The 14697-nt window shown below is 35.9% G+C and overlaps 1 protein-coding gene across 1 annotated transcript; it reads right to left on the reverse strand.

The window, feature by feature from the left end:
- Nucleotides 1-550: 550 nt before the first annotated feature.
- LOC121872379 (mediator of RNA polymerase II transcription subunit 6-like) lies at nt 551-14403 on the reverse strand. Its single transcript, XM_042375159.1, has 6 exons — nt 14249-14403; nt 10387-10549; nt 7313-7487; nt 3873-4013; nt 2757-2982; nt 551-721 (listed from the first exon to the last, which is right to left on the reverse strand). The coding sequence occupies exons 1-6, from the start codon at nt 14265-14267 to the stop codon at nt 585-587; spliced, it is 861 nt and encodes a 286-aa protein (XP_042231093.1). The 5' UTR covers nt 14268-14403; the 3' UTR covers nt 551-584.
- Nucleotides 14404-14697: the final 294 nt, after the last annotated feature.

Here is a 14697-nt window from a genome sequence, read left to right on the forward strand (position 1 = left end):
CTTTGACTAGCCAGCTGCCGCCATTTTTAAAGAAACTTCACGACGCACCCATTGTCTTTTCTTTAGCTTTTGCAGAAGCCTCACTTGCTTCAGCAGTTGAAGAACTATAGCACAATCCTGCAAGGCCTCAGCTGTATGTAACAGGATCCATGACAAACAACAAAACATCCCAGAGACGCAAAACATTTCTTTGTTTTGCTGGCCGAACTGTGTTTGCCAAACATGTTTGGAGGAAAGTGCCCATTGTGCCACTGCCTTTAGAATCTCTCACAGCTAATAAATGTAAAATATGACAAATTGGTGTACTGAATAATCTTGGTATCTATGGTACTCAAAATTTATGTTCGTATTTATATAATGATCATTTTACACCGTACAGTAACCCAAAAGTATATAAAATCGCAATAACACAGTACAGGTACAATATTGTCATAACTAGAATGCTATCACACTCCTTTAAGTATGCCAATGCAATAAAATCTTGGCATTACCTTCTACAACTTATCTTTCCAATGTTATACATTTAGGATTATTAAAATATACCAGTTAATAAAGTTTTAAGTGTGGTTTATTCTTTCCTCGTTCTACGGTCCAGTGCGTTGTCTTTTTTCCGGTGGAGGCTTGACGGAGCGTGGCGTGGGTGGTTGAGATGATGGTTCCGTCTTGATCTCAATTTTTACTTCAGTTTTAATTTCTGTCTTTATATCTGGTTTGTTGTCTTCTGCAAAGGAAGATATAAACATTAATTCAAGTTAGGTTATGACTGGTTAAATTTAATTAAGTTTAATTTATAATATTTTTTTACCAATTGCAGCTTTAGTCTCTAATAATGAGAAAAATGGACTACAGGCGTAATAATATTGTGTTCCTGGTTCTCTGCTGACCCTAGAAAAAACTTACCCTTTTGATCTACAGCATAACTGTACATGGAACTTCTAAACTTAAAATATAATTGTTACTGTCTTGTCCAGCTCCTTATGCATGGTGCCTACAATAATGTTCACCCAAGATGCAAGGATGTCATTATTATCCAGAAAAATTAAATTTTTTGGAAAGGGGTGTATAGTGGAGAGTGTGGGTGGGGTGCTAGCTGTGTGTTCTCTTTGAATATCAGTTACAACCTGGGAAGATGAGCGGCTAGGCCAATCAACGGCACGAGTGAGACCTCTGTAACAATACCATCCCGTTCCTGCCTCAACTCAGTATGGTAGACACCATACTAGTACAGTTAGTTTACCTTCCATTACTGACATTTTTTCTCAATATTCAAAAGTTTTTGGGGTTTCAAAAATGAGTTCTTTGAAATGATGTGGCCCCTGGAGAGTCAAAGTATTCAAGGAAAATGGCAAAGCATAAGGAATCCTGGATAAAATACTGTATGACGTTGTTGACGTATTTTCACAATAATACACATATTTTCTTAAAACAAAATGATACAAAGACCATAAAAATCAACTCTTATTTGGAGGAGATGTACAAGTAAGAATATACTGTAACACAGTCCTCCCCCTTAGTCAGCACTTGTTTATGATGTAAATCCTCTACCAGTAAGTTGTGGAGAGACTACAATTAAAGGTAAGATTATTAGAAGTTAAGAAAGGTTTTAGGGAAGCATTTTTTTATTTGATTAAAGAACTTAGGTTTTATAATGGGAGTTCATGGGAATGTGTGGTCTGATTTATGAAAGATTTTTAGGGACGGGATCCTTTTGTAAATTGGGGACTGCCTGTACTCCTTATAGCAATGGTCTCCTACCCTTTGTAGGTTCTGAGCCACATTTGTCATTGTTAATATAGTGGAGGGCACCTAAACTTTGAATCTACCTGTACATTCAAGAAAAAATCTCATATACTATACTGCACAGGTACAGTTATTTGCAGTTTTACACATCTAACTGTAACTAGTTACATGTTTTTTACATTTACTCTTGGAATATGCATATACTGTACAGTACACACATCCTGAACATGACAGACTCAGGACAAACGTGCAGTTCCTCTCTCCCTCTGACTATAAAGTTGTATCAAGTTATTACATATTTTCATTGATTTCACTCTGACAAAGAATCCCAAACATTTCACAATTTTATGATAAAACCTTCCGGGCTCCATAATATGGTTCCGCGCCCTTATAGCTATACTCAACCATAACAAACACAAAATGAACACCTTTCATTACTCAAATTATGTTTTATTTTATGAAATTCATAAAACTTATTAACTATTATATATATTTCCCAATACTGTACAGTGATCCCCCAAGTTGAGAACATCAAGTTACAGAAATTTGCCCACAGGAAATCTGTTACTGTGCTGTATTATGACCCTTTCTGAAAGGAGTTTAATTTTAAAGCATTTTAATACAAAAATAATTTGGGGTGGATTTTATACAGCCTTTGTTTTCACAGTCTTGTTTACACCTGCAAGTGAGTAAAACGTGTGATCCTCAACCTCCTTTCTTATGTGATATTCTTAGGTTCATATTAATTCACCAGTTAATGTGACATACTGCTTGTGTTGACAGTATGTAAACCGTCACATGTGTTTAACAGGGACTCTCTCCACCCTTTTCCTGAGTAAAGTATTTGCTACCATACAATTCTGATGAGTTAAATTCAAGTCTTTTTATGTATTACTTGTATCATCATTTCATATCATTAAATGCTATTAATTTTTCACTTAAATAAAAGTTTAAAAACAGGCTACAGTGTTACTCTTATCAGTCAAGGAAAATTACATATGGCTGTAAAACAGTACCTGTCTTAATTGTGTCCTGCTGTGGAGTCTGTTGCTGTGATGGCTGTTGCTGCTGTTGTTGTTGCTGCTGTGGCTGCTGTGCTGGCTGTTGTGTTGGTTGCTGTGCTGGCTGCTGTGCCTGAGATGGGAATTTATAGGGGAACTTAGCCTGGAGGTCCTCTAGCAGGGAGCCTACTCGCCTGTGTTGGAAAACTGACGCTGGTTCCTCCCGTCTCCCTTGTCCAGCCTGCAAATGAGTCGGTGTTAAGGCTCTGGGCAAGACAATATTGGCAAGTACACATCAATACAAATGTTAAATCTTCCAGCTATCATCTCCACACCTTATGATGTCTGAAGGTGCTTGTGGGACTTCCTGAACTGAAGAATATTTACACAATGCTCGTACTTCCTAAACTTACCTATGCTTCCCTTGCCTGGTCTTTTTCCTTCCTTAATTGTTACACAACAAATGCTTCTACATACAGTACAGAAGATTATTATCTGACCTTCTTAGACCACATATCAAGAGGTGCTAAGTACACTGGCTCCCTCAAGTATCTCTGGTCATCATCAAGCCCTCATCTATCAGTTTGGGACACAGCTGCTAAATAATCCTTACCACCATCACTTGCTGCCACCAGACTCCTCAATCACACCCCATCCGCAAATTGCTGTCTGACACCACAACCTTATCAAGTTCATACAACCATTGTACTAATCACTACAAGATCAGTTCCATTTAACCATGGTAACAATCTTTTTTCTTTTTCTTTGTTACACTTAACAACACTGATTTTTTTTATTAAAAGACCCTTTCCACCCATTCACTATATGTTATAAAAGATACCATATATACCATTTATGTCTGTTGTATAATTTCAGCTTGGTTGCTGTATTTTCACTTAACTATTAATTATTTTTAATACTGCAGTTTATTATTATTATTACATTCTGTATATGCATGAATGTACACACACACACACACAAGCATGGAAAAAGGGTGACAACAGTACACCTCGAATGAAACTGACTGGTAGGTAAAAATACCTAAAAAAAATATGAGAACCCATCCCGAGATAGCTAAGAAAAACATACAAGATAATGTAACACCAACAAAATATCAAAACACTGCACTACCTTCTTCTCTTTTTCTTTCTTCTGCTGTTCAGTTTGTTCCACCTGGTTCCTGAACTGCCACCAGTATCCTCTTGATGGGTGGTATTGTGAGAATGACTGCATCTCCGTGAAAGCACTGTTCAAGTTGCTCACAGCAGCTAACTGTTAATGAAACAAAAGAGCGAATAAAAACATGGAGATCCAAGCTAAAAAAAATAAATAAAAAATTCCTGTTTTAGTGTCCCCCACAGCCTCTTTGGATACAGGCAATAACCATTATACAGTGGGGTATGCTATAACGAACGGATCCTACTACGAATATTCCTATAACGAACGGTTTTACCTATAAAATTGAGAATGCTATAACGAACGCAACTCCTACAACGAACGCGGATGAATACGGGACTACTTCGCCTGGCGCATGAATATTGTTGTACCGCGACCACAACAAGAGCGTCAGGCGCCATCTTTGTCTCATTGTGTAGCCAGTGCACCAGTGTTATTGTTGAAATTTCGTCTTTTGATGTGGAAATTCGCGTTATTTGTATAACTATTTTGTTATACAAGTATACAATTGTAACAATGAGTCGTCCAAAGCGAGTGAGAAAGCTAATAACCCTTGAAACTAAGAAAGAAATTGTAAAGAAACGTGAGAATGGAAGAAGCATTGCGAAACTTAGTGATGAATATGGGATGGCTAAATCGACTATATGTACGATTTTGAAGAATAAAGAGGAGTTAAAAACTGTGCAAGTGGCTAAGGGAATCTTTAGACTTAGCAAAGCAAAGTGTAATGTGATTGAAGAGATGGAAAATTTACTTAGTGTGGATAAAGGAGAAAGAAATGGCAGGTGGTAACATTAGTGAAGCTATAATTTGTGAGAAGGCTAAACAATTGTTTGAGGACCTTAAAGCCAAGACTCCCAGTGGAAGTGATAGTGATGTGCCAGTGTTTAGGGGTACCTGCATGCTGAATAACACTAAGGTAAGATAAAGTACCGTATTTTTTACATTTTCCACATAATTTTTTCAGTGTTAAGTGGTTGTATTTGGGGGCCTGGAAAGGATTAATCTTATAACGAACGAATGCTATAACGAACGAGGTTCTGGAACCAATTACGTTCGTTATAGCATACCCCACTGTACAATAGATCAATATGTGCTCTATCAGTTTTATAATGTAAAAAGATTAACACCATTTTCCACTATGTGACGGCCTTTCCTTCATTGTCACTGCTATGAAAAAGTGACGTGCAATAACTCGCAATATTTGAAGAAATCATGACACAATATCAGAATGGCGTTAAAACATGCAACCCACATGGGAGGTTCTGCCCATCCCCAGCGATGTACCAGTAACTGTGAGAAATAAATAAAAATAATAAATAAAATAAAAGAAAAAATACTGCATTGCCATTTGACAATATTTTCCTAGGACAAGAGACAGAGAACAGCTGAGAGATCCCCCATGCTGCTGCTCCTTCCCCCTCCCCTATATGAACAATTATGTGTGCATGTAACAGAGTAAAACAAAATGAATCAAAATATATACAGTATATCTATTCAAAATTACAGGTTGAAAAATAGCAATAACACATTTTCACCTGGGACAGTAGGAGGAGAGGTAAGGCAGTGTAGCTATGGTGACATCTAACTTGGCGACCCGACAAGTCCACACACACTCACACATTCATGTTAGGTAAATTAAATTTTGTATAAATTTATTGATTTTATGTGTATATATTATTTGAGTTATTTAGACATTATTAAACCATTATAGCATCAAGATCTAAACTTGTTTGGGCTCCTCAGGGGCTCAGGAACGGAACCTATTTTTCCCCGGAAGTTATTAATATCAATACAGTACCCCCTGTATACAGTATGATTGATCAATTAGCGATGGCTTTTGGGGTCCCTAACCCCCTCGTATAATGGTCATTGCCTGTAGCTACCTCGACTTAAAGCAAATTTCTTTAACCATACCATTAGTACTGTACAGTATAGTAGCACAACAGAATATATCCCCCATCAGTGTCTGTTTGGGATCAATTAATTATTCATATACTGGACTGTAAATGTTTAAGGGATTCTTTTATCCAGTTTACAAACACAAATTCATGCCCTGCCTCCTTCATTACATGAGGGTGACCAGGTTTGGGGCATGTCATGACACTGTCCTCTTCCTCGTATCACCTAACCCATCGCTGCGCTGTCTTCCTGTTGACGTTCAAATCTCTTCTGATCTCAGAGATCAATTGTCGTCCAAGTTAGAGACCAACAATTATTGCCCTCTGCTGGATCACTTCTGGCAATGCCCCCATCCTCTCTCTGCCATGTCTTTTAAATTAACTCTTAAAAAAGGAAATGCAATACCTATGAAGAAATCCTTGGCCAAAATAGGAGTAACACTGCATTACGGATAGGGAGGAATACGGGTAGCCAGATAGCAATGAAAAACTGTCAGGGAGATGACAGGTTACTAAACCATTAACACTCAAAATCTTCAATAAAGAGAAAAGTAAGTTTAAAATACCACAATGAAATCAAATTTGCACTTCTAACTATAATATCAATTAGGAAAATGGACGAGGATTCTTACCACCTCACCGCGATTGAGCCACGAGAGTGGGCGGAGTTTAAGAGCTGCAACAGTTTCAACTACAAACTAGTGTTTTATGGGGAAAGGGGATGGAGGGCTTGAGACCCTCAAATACCCGGCTCTTCACATGCCAGATTTCGATGCTTACCCTGTCCCTAGATCAGTGTTTCTGACTGAACATTGCCATACTGTACCAGCATATAATTAGCCGAGAATATCATTAAAGCAATGTTAAGACATAAAAAGTGATTACAGTTACGTATACAATACTGTACATTCAGTAAGTGTGAAAGTATTATATATACAGTACTATACATTATAGAGAGGACAGTGCACAGTATGCCTACTGTAGGCTAATGTGTAAAGGGTGTGTACAATTCCTGCTTCAAGGAAGGAGAGGAGAATGACAGTTAGCAACACCTGCAACAGTAAATGGTACAGGACAAAGGCAGGCCATCCTGTATCATCATATCACCCTTTAGCCTGCCTGCATCACAATCTCAATCTGACAGCATCTGCTGGCGAGTACAGTATAGTGTACACAGTAGTATATTTTGTTTATTTACATTATAGTATATTGTACCTGTATAGTGGTGTTTGTGTAAATAAATACAGCTCTGTGTCTGTCCGTGTGCAATTTTTTCTAGGGATGAGAAAATTCACCTCCATACAGTACTTAGAAATCTCTCAATCCCGGAACCGTTCTGCACCAATTATTCCAGCTAACGGGAATATAACATAGCTTTCTAATTCCTATGACAAATTCCTAAATAATTTTCAGTTTGACATGATATAAAGTTTCAGTTGCCTAATTTTTCATCCTGCCTTGTCTAACAGAACTACCATTCAATCACCAACTTACTGTTCTGGAATTGATGACAGAGCCCAAGTCTGGCGTCTGAAACACTTGTCCCCCAATGATGTGGTAGTTGGCGAGTGGGCTGACCTGTGTCGGGCTGTAACGTTGTTGCTTCCGGATGATATAGAGAATTGGCTCCTGGGTGTGCAATAATATGTATTCCACACCTTGCATATGGCTGAGTGAAAAGAAAGTAATACTTTATCAATACTTTATCTGTGCACAGAAACTTGGGTACCCTTCTGTGTTTGTTGATCGTTGCTTTAAAAGGGCTAAAAAATCCTTTCATTCCTCTGTAACCAGACAAGTTCCTACACTTAAGAATATTTTGACTCTGCCCTATCGTGATGAATTTGTCCCTTTAGTTCGGTCCCTCAAGCTTCTAAATATTAATGTTGTTTTCAAGTATGACTCAACCATTACCAATATGTTAATAAGGAATAGCCCAAGTTTGAATGTAAATGGAAGTGTTTATTGTATTCCATGTAGCCAATGTAATTGTAATTATGTAGGTCAGACAGGAAAAACACTGCAGCTCAGAATCAAACAACATAAGTATAATATCAGAACTGCATCTGAAAGCAGTGCCTTGTTCGTTCATGTTAGGAATAATAATCACCCCATTGCTTGGGAAAAAAGCTTGGAAGTATTCAAATCATCTTGTGTCACAGAAAGACTTCTGGTTGAAGCTAGTTTGATTAAGGAATTAAAATCAATAAACCTTAGTGATGGTCAGTTCAAAACTGATAATATGTTACATAAATTTATTTGTCAGTGGCCCAAGGTTAAAACTGCTTTGAAAACCTTTGATCTTGATGTATGACAGTTATTTTGTGGGTCCCTTTTTTCTGACCTGACCTGTCTAGTCACGTCACCACCCTTCTCTTAAGCTCCTCTACGGTTGTGTTGGTGTGGGGATTAGTGGATGTCATCATTATGACCTGACCTCATGTTTTTAGGTCACCCTGTATATTTAAGCCTCTCTCTGTCCATGTAATCTAGTTGCCTCTGAAGATGTCTTGAATAAAGACGAAAGCTAAGGTACTCCGTTGTTTCCATTTTCCCGTGTGATTTTATCAAGATATATATATATATATATATATATATATATATATATATATATATATATATATATATATATATATATATATATATATATATATATATATATATATATATATATATATATATATATATATATATATATATATATATATATATATATATATATATATATATATATATATATATATATATACACACACACACACACACAGTAATCGGTTAACGAGCACAATCCGTTCCAGCAGGTTGCTCGTTAACCGAAACCATTGTTTCAATGGGTTTTTGGGTAATTGGTTCCAGCTCACCGAAAATTGCCTAAATTCAACAAAAAAGGTAGAAAAGTACACTTACTTTGAGGTGTGTATGTAGAAGGCTCCTGGATGATGATGATGATGGGAATTAGAATGGGGGTGGAGGAGAAGGGAGAAGAGAAGGCATTGGGGTGGAAGAGAAGTCACCCCATGGCACCATTTCACCCATAAAATTTTAGTTCTCTTGGTGTAATTCAAGATTATTTTCTTTAAATCAACACTGCACTGCATTATATATTGTCAATATGTAAAATAAATTTCAAAATGACCAATAATTTGCTTGGAAACACAGAAAAAAAGCGTTTAGTTGAAGAGAGTCTCAAGCAAGATGTTACCTCCACTGAAAACAGAGAGAGACTAACGCCTGTCTGGTGTGTTAACAGGCTGGATGGCACGCCAGAAACTAGTTTCTTTACCTTCAATTATGTTCAATAATTGTTAAAATGACTAAAAAAGTTAATATTAAACTTTTAAAATTATTGAATAGTATAAACTTCTTGATATTTACTAAAATAGTAAGGAATTTAAGCCCTAAAACCGATTACTGTATTGGCGGACTAATACTACAGCTGGTGGACCGCCAAATGCAAGCGAAAACATGTTGAAGTCGGCTCGTAAAAAACTCGTTAATCGAGGGATTGCTCGTTAACCGAAGTTAAGAATCTTATGGAAGGTAAATCGTTAGCAAATCTAGATTAACTTAGGACCACTGTATATATATATATATATATATATATATATATATATATATATATATATATATATATATATATATATATATATATATATATATATATATATATATATATATATATATATATATATATATATATATATATATATATATATATATATATATATATATATATATATATATATATATATATATATATATATATATATATATATATATATATATTGTGTTTGTGTAGACACACAAAACACATACAAATAAATAATAATGGGAAAATCCTCTCATAAATAATCAGAAACAAGACAACAAAATGTACTGTATTAAAAATGTGAGTCTACCCTCAAAGCACAGAGTTGACTTGAGGGTAGACTCTCACATTTTTAATAAATTTTGTGGTCTTGTTTCTGATTATTCGTAAGAGGATTTTCCCATTACAGTGTACAGTATTATTTATTTGTATGTGTTTTGTGTGTGTGTGTCTACACACACAACACACATACGAGTACAGTATCTACAATACAGGAAAAATAAATACAGTAATTGTCCTGAGGGCAAACACACAAAGGGAATATACATTTCTTTGCACATGAGTAAAAATGTACCCCCCCTGGTCAGCAAATGTTATTCGCTGCCATTTTGAGAACCTAACCCCGCGAATTTTAAGGGCATACTGTACTGTTTTTCTCCAATAAGAGTTAACAAGTGAGACACAGTACTGTATAAGAAAAATAAATGAAAGTTCTGATGTAGCTATAGAGTGACTTGTGTTAACAAGATTTCATTTTGAACAAGAGTGCAGTCATAGCCAATGATTTGTCAGCTAGGGTTATGAGGGACTGAACTTAAACACATCTGGTTTATGAGAGGAATATGTACATATAAGAGGTGTTTTAATTTCAAGTATGTTATATTATCTTAAAACAAGAGATAATTTAAAAAAAAATTACAGTATGTGAAATGACAAACTTTTGGATGCACAACAGAATACGAATCCTTAAAATACTTACTGAAGTTGGTCCACTCTTGTGTTCTGCTGCATTTTGATAAATTCATTGTTACATTCTCTTGAGTAGAAAGGGTTTGTTCTCTCGCCAAAATACTCCATGATGTTGGAAGAGTTAAGGTGGGGAACCCACATGCTGTCATGCCAGGAAATGTGCAGTGGATTCTCTGTTGACCACAATAAATTTAATACTTAGGAAAATATATATTGGAGTGAAATAATAAATCAGATACAATACTTTACAGAATATAACTGGTTAGGTTATACAGTACAGTATATATTAGCCTAAGATTGGTTAGCTTAAGTGAGCAGAATTTTTTACATGAGAAATGCCAGTATGAGCTTAACAAATAATTACAAAATGAACAAAAATAGGAACAGCATGAATTAGATTTAGTCTGCATGGATACAGTAAATGATAGGGGCTAAAACTGTTAAAAGGTACATTTGGTTCATTCCCAACACTGTATTCAATAAAAGTTAAGGAAACTGAATATAAACACACCACCCTTTTCTTTTTTGTGAGATCTTATGATTGGTTGACTTTTACATATAGATTACAAATTTTGTGGAGACAGAAAAATTACCCTAATGCTTTTACTCCTGAATGGTTAAATTATTGTTCACTTAAAACCTGTGATATCGTACACCACCAGCACTCTCACTTGTACGCTTTCCAGTCATTATAAAGTCAATTAAATACGATAATAACGAAAGTTCACAGCGCAATCAGTATAGGATACGATAGCCAAACACCAACTAAGCGCTCCACTAAGTGGAAGCTGTACCCACGTGGGTGCCACGCTCTCGCCTGGACCGAAATGTTTCGGTATAGAAAATGCACGCGTCATTTGAAAATATTTTTGGTCAAGACTGCTGCGGTCGTATGTTCCGACGGTCGTAAGGTTAGAGCAGGTCGTAAGTACCGATGGACTAAGTCCAAGCAGTCGTAAGTCGGGGACTACCTGTATATATATATACAGCTCCTCCCCGACTTACGACCTACTTGACTTACGACCTGCCTCAGTCGTACCAAAATTTTGTCAAATTACGTATTTTCGAGTCCCAACGTCAGTGACTGCTCTGTGTACTGACAAAATTTTCGTTTGTAATTCACTGTAAAATGGCTGGCAAGCTTAAAAATGAGAGTTTTGTGGTGCTGAGAAGAAAAAGAGACACCCATTTTAGATTTTCTATGTACTATTTTCGCATTTTCGACTTACGACCATTTCGACTTACGACCTGGATTTGGGTTTCATAAAATGAAACAAACTAATCTACCTAACCTATTGTAAATAATGTTTAGGTGAAGCTCACTTTTTGGCAGGTTAGGTTTGCATTTGTTAGTTTGGTTCATACAGTAGTACAGTATTATGAATAACAACTTATATAATGTTATACTATCTAATGCCTTAGAAAGTTCCCCAGTTTCACAGAATGTAAAAAACAGTGCTTGTGATTTTGCACCCACTGTTAAATACCACATTACCGAAAAATTTCCTCAAGTTATTCCAAGTGTTATGGGAGAATAAATGATAAAGATTCGCTTTATACCATAATGTGAATTTTGTAACCAAATAGGTTTTTCTTATATTTTCATAGTGATTTGAAAGAGTAACTATAGCCTTTATTTTTGTCGCTAATTCATATTTATGGAGATATGGCCCCTTTAACACTAGCAATGACAATGAAACCTTTCAAAGAGGGCTAGGCTTTGAAGATGGGGGAAAATATGGGTTTAAAATGCACACAAACAAAAATAACAATAGAACCTTTGAGAACCTGACCTAACCTTTCCTAACCGACATCAAATCTATTTTAACATAAATATTACCTTATTTACCTGGTGGATGCACATAGAGTGGGATACAACAATATTGGTGGATTTTTAGTTTGCTAAATACATTTTCATGGGATATTGTATTCAAATCTCTTTAATGTGAGTTTCACATGTTCTGCTGTGACCAATCAGAAGACAGTTCGAATCTCTTGGGAGATTTACTCATGTACAAAAATTTCATCTAGAAGTATTGTCGCGTTATGCCTCCCTCATGACCTAAACACCGAAAACACGCAAAAACAAAAAGAGAATAATTTATTCAGTAAAGGTGGAGCAGACAGCTAACACCATTAGGAGTTGTTCAATTTTGTTTATTTTTTCCAAAGATATTTTTTGGATGATAGTAAGTAATAAAAACAATACAACAATGCATAGAACCTGACCTAAGCAACCAGAGAACCCTACTTAACCTTATCTAACTTCCTAGCAGGGAGCAGTCCCCCCACCCCCCGCATATTAAACACAAAATATAGTGCTTACTTTGATGTCTGGTACCAATGAAAGCAACTTTCTTTCAGCAGAATGGTATTATTTTATGTTTTTTTGTGGACATGAGAGTAAACTTGGACTGAACAGCTCGGCTGTTGCATGGAAACAAAGAATGGATGGCAGTAGACGTCAACATGGTAGAATATTTACCGTAAATAAATTTCTTTGCGTACAAAGCACGTAGACAAATCAATTTAGTGTCATGTGATCAGGTTTTCATTGTATTTTACCCAGTAATTTCCCTCATCCTTCATACCCTGCCCACTATACAGTAGGTGATTTATGATCATAGATAAGAACATCTGTGGGAAAAAGTACATTTATATTCATTAAAAATAACGTTTAGTATTAAGATATTTGGTAATTTCTGAGAACAGCATTACCACCAAAATATTTTCAATATCGTTAATTTTTTCCACAGATGTTCTAATCTTTATAGTAAGTTTTTTAAAAGAGGTGACAACTATTTATTTTCATTTTAAGTATTTTCTTGTTTTGTTTTATTAGTTTATCCAATATCATAAATCACCTGTATTAGGCAGGGCATGAAGGATGAGGGATACTGCAGGGTATAACACAGTAAAAAACTGACCATATGACACAAAAATGATGTGTCTATGTACTTTGTACAGGAAGAAATTAATTATTTACCTTAAATTTTCCTCCGCGTGTTTTCTTTTAAACTGACCTGCTGGTCCGAGCATACTCTCACAGCCACAAAAATTTTTAAATTACACCATGACATTTCAACAAAGTTGCTTTCATTGGTACCAGATATCAAAATAAGTACTGTACTTTCTGTTTAATATAACATGGGGAACGGTGGCTACAAAGTTTGGTAAGCTTAGGTAGATTCTTTGGTTGGTTAGGTCAGGTTCTATAAGGTTATAGTAAATATTGACTCCTTTAAAATACTCATTATAATGATAAGAACATGTGTGGAAAAAATGAATGAAATCAAACAAATCTTTCTGATGCTAGAGCTGTTCTCAGACATTACCAATATCTTAACCCTAACACGGGCAAATTTTCACTTGTTGCCACTAAACGAAATAGAAGTTATGTTTTTCCAATGGGTTTTGATGTGCTATAAAAGAATTTGATCTTCATTCCTGGTGTAAATCAATAGTTACTGAGATAAACCCCTCCTTCCATCTCAGAATGTAGAGATCAATGGCGAAGAGGATAAAAGTAAGCACATTAAAACTATTGGAAAAACAGTTTTGAATCTAATTTAACCTAACCTAACCTAACCTAACAGGGGAGCTCCATAGTCATTCAAAGTTCTGGACATGCACTGTACCACCACGTACACGAACATACATAATAAAATGTTAAATATCTCGTTTACACAATTTTTGCCAGAAATACTATTGAAGAAAAGTGTCTTATAATTGTCAAAATTACTGATTGCAACTATAAAATTCCCGAGATTCATTTAGTGGCAACAAGTGAATAATAATGACACAGGTATAACAAAATTCTAAAATAAATTCTAATACTCCTATCACAATTGGTTTTCTTTGTTGCTTCTTACCTTTACTTTGATCGGCCATGGTTTTAAATGTGATTGCCTAAAAATTTAAACGGTAAAAACGGTAAATTATGAAAGAAAAAGGTAAGAGAGACGACTTCTTGTTGCCTCTTGCTGGCTGTTGTTTACTAGTGCCCAGTGTTGCCAACTACAAATTTACATCCATGCTATATGAGACTCCAAAACCCGCTAGATTTGACCCCTAACCCGCTAGATTTGACCCCTAACCCGCTAGATTTGACCCCTAACCCGCTATATGAGACTCCAAAACCCGCTATATGAGACTACAAAACCTGCTAGATTTGACTCCAAAACCCGCTAGATTTGACCCCTACCCCTAGATTTGACCCGCTAGATTTGACCCTAACCCGCTAGATTTGACCCCTAACCCCTAGATTTGACCCAACCCGCTAGATTTGACCCTAACCCGCTAGATTTGGACCCAACCCGCT

The sequence above is a fragment of the Homarus americanus genome, unplaced genomic scaffold (genome assembly GCF_018991925.1).
Source record: "Homarus americanus isolate GMGI-L3 unplaced genomic scaffold, GMGI_Hamer_2.0 scaffold51859, whole genome shotgun sequence".
Taxonomy (NCBI): Eukaryota; Metazoa; Arthropoda; class Malacostraca; order Decapoda; family Nephropidae; genus Homarus; species Homarus americanus.

Excerpts from the sequence above, each read along its gene's own strand:
- LOC121872379 (XM_042375159.1), bottom strand. Across the intron at positions 7,488-10,386 it reads ACAAGAGTGGACCAACTTCA|CCATATGCAAGGTGTGGAAT; the intron begins GTAAGTATTTTA and ends CTTTTCACTCAG. Across the intron at positions 4,014-7,312 it reads CTGTCATCAATTCCAGAACA|TTAGCTGCTGTGAGCAACTT; the intron begins GTAAGTTGGTGA and ends TTTCATTAACAG.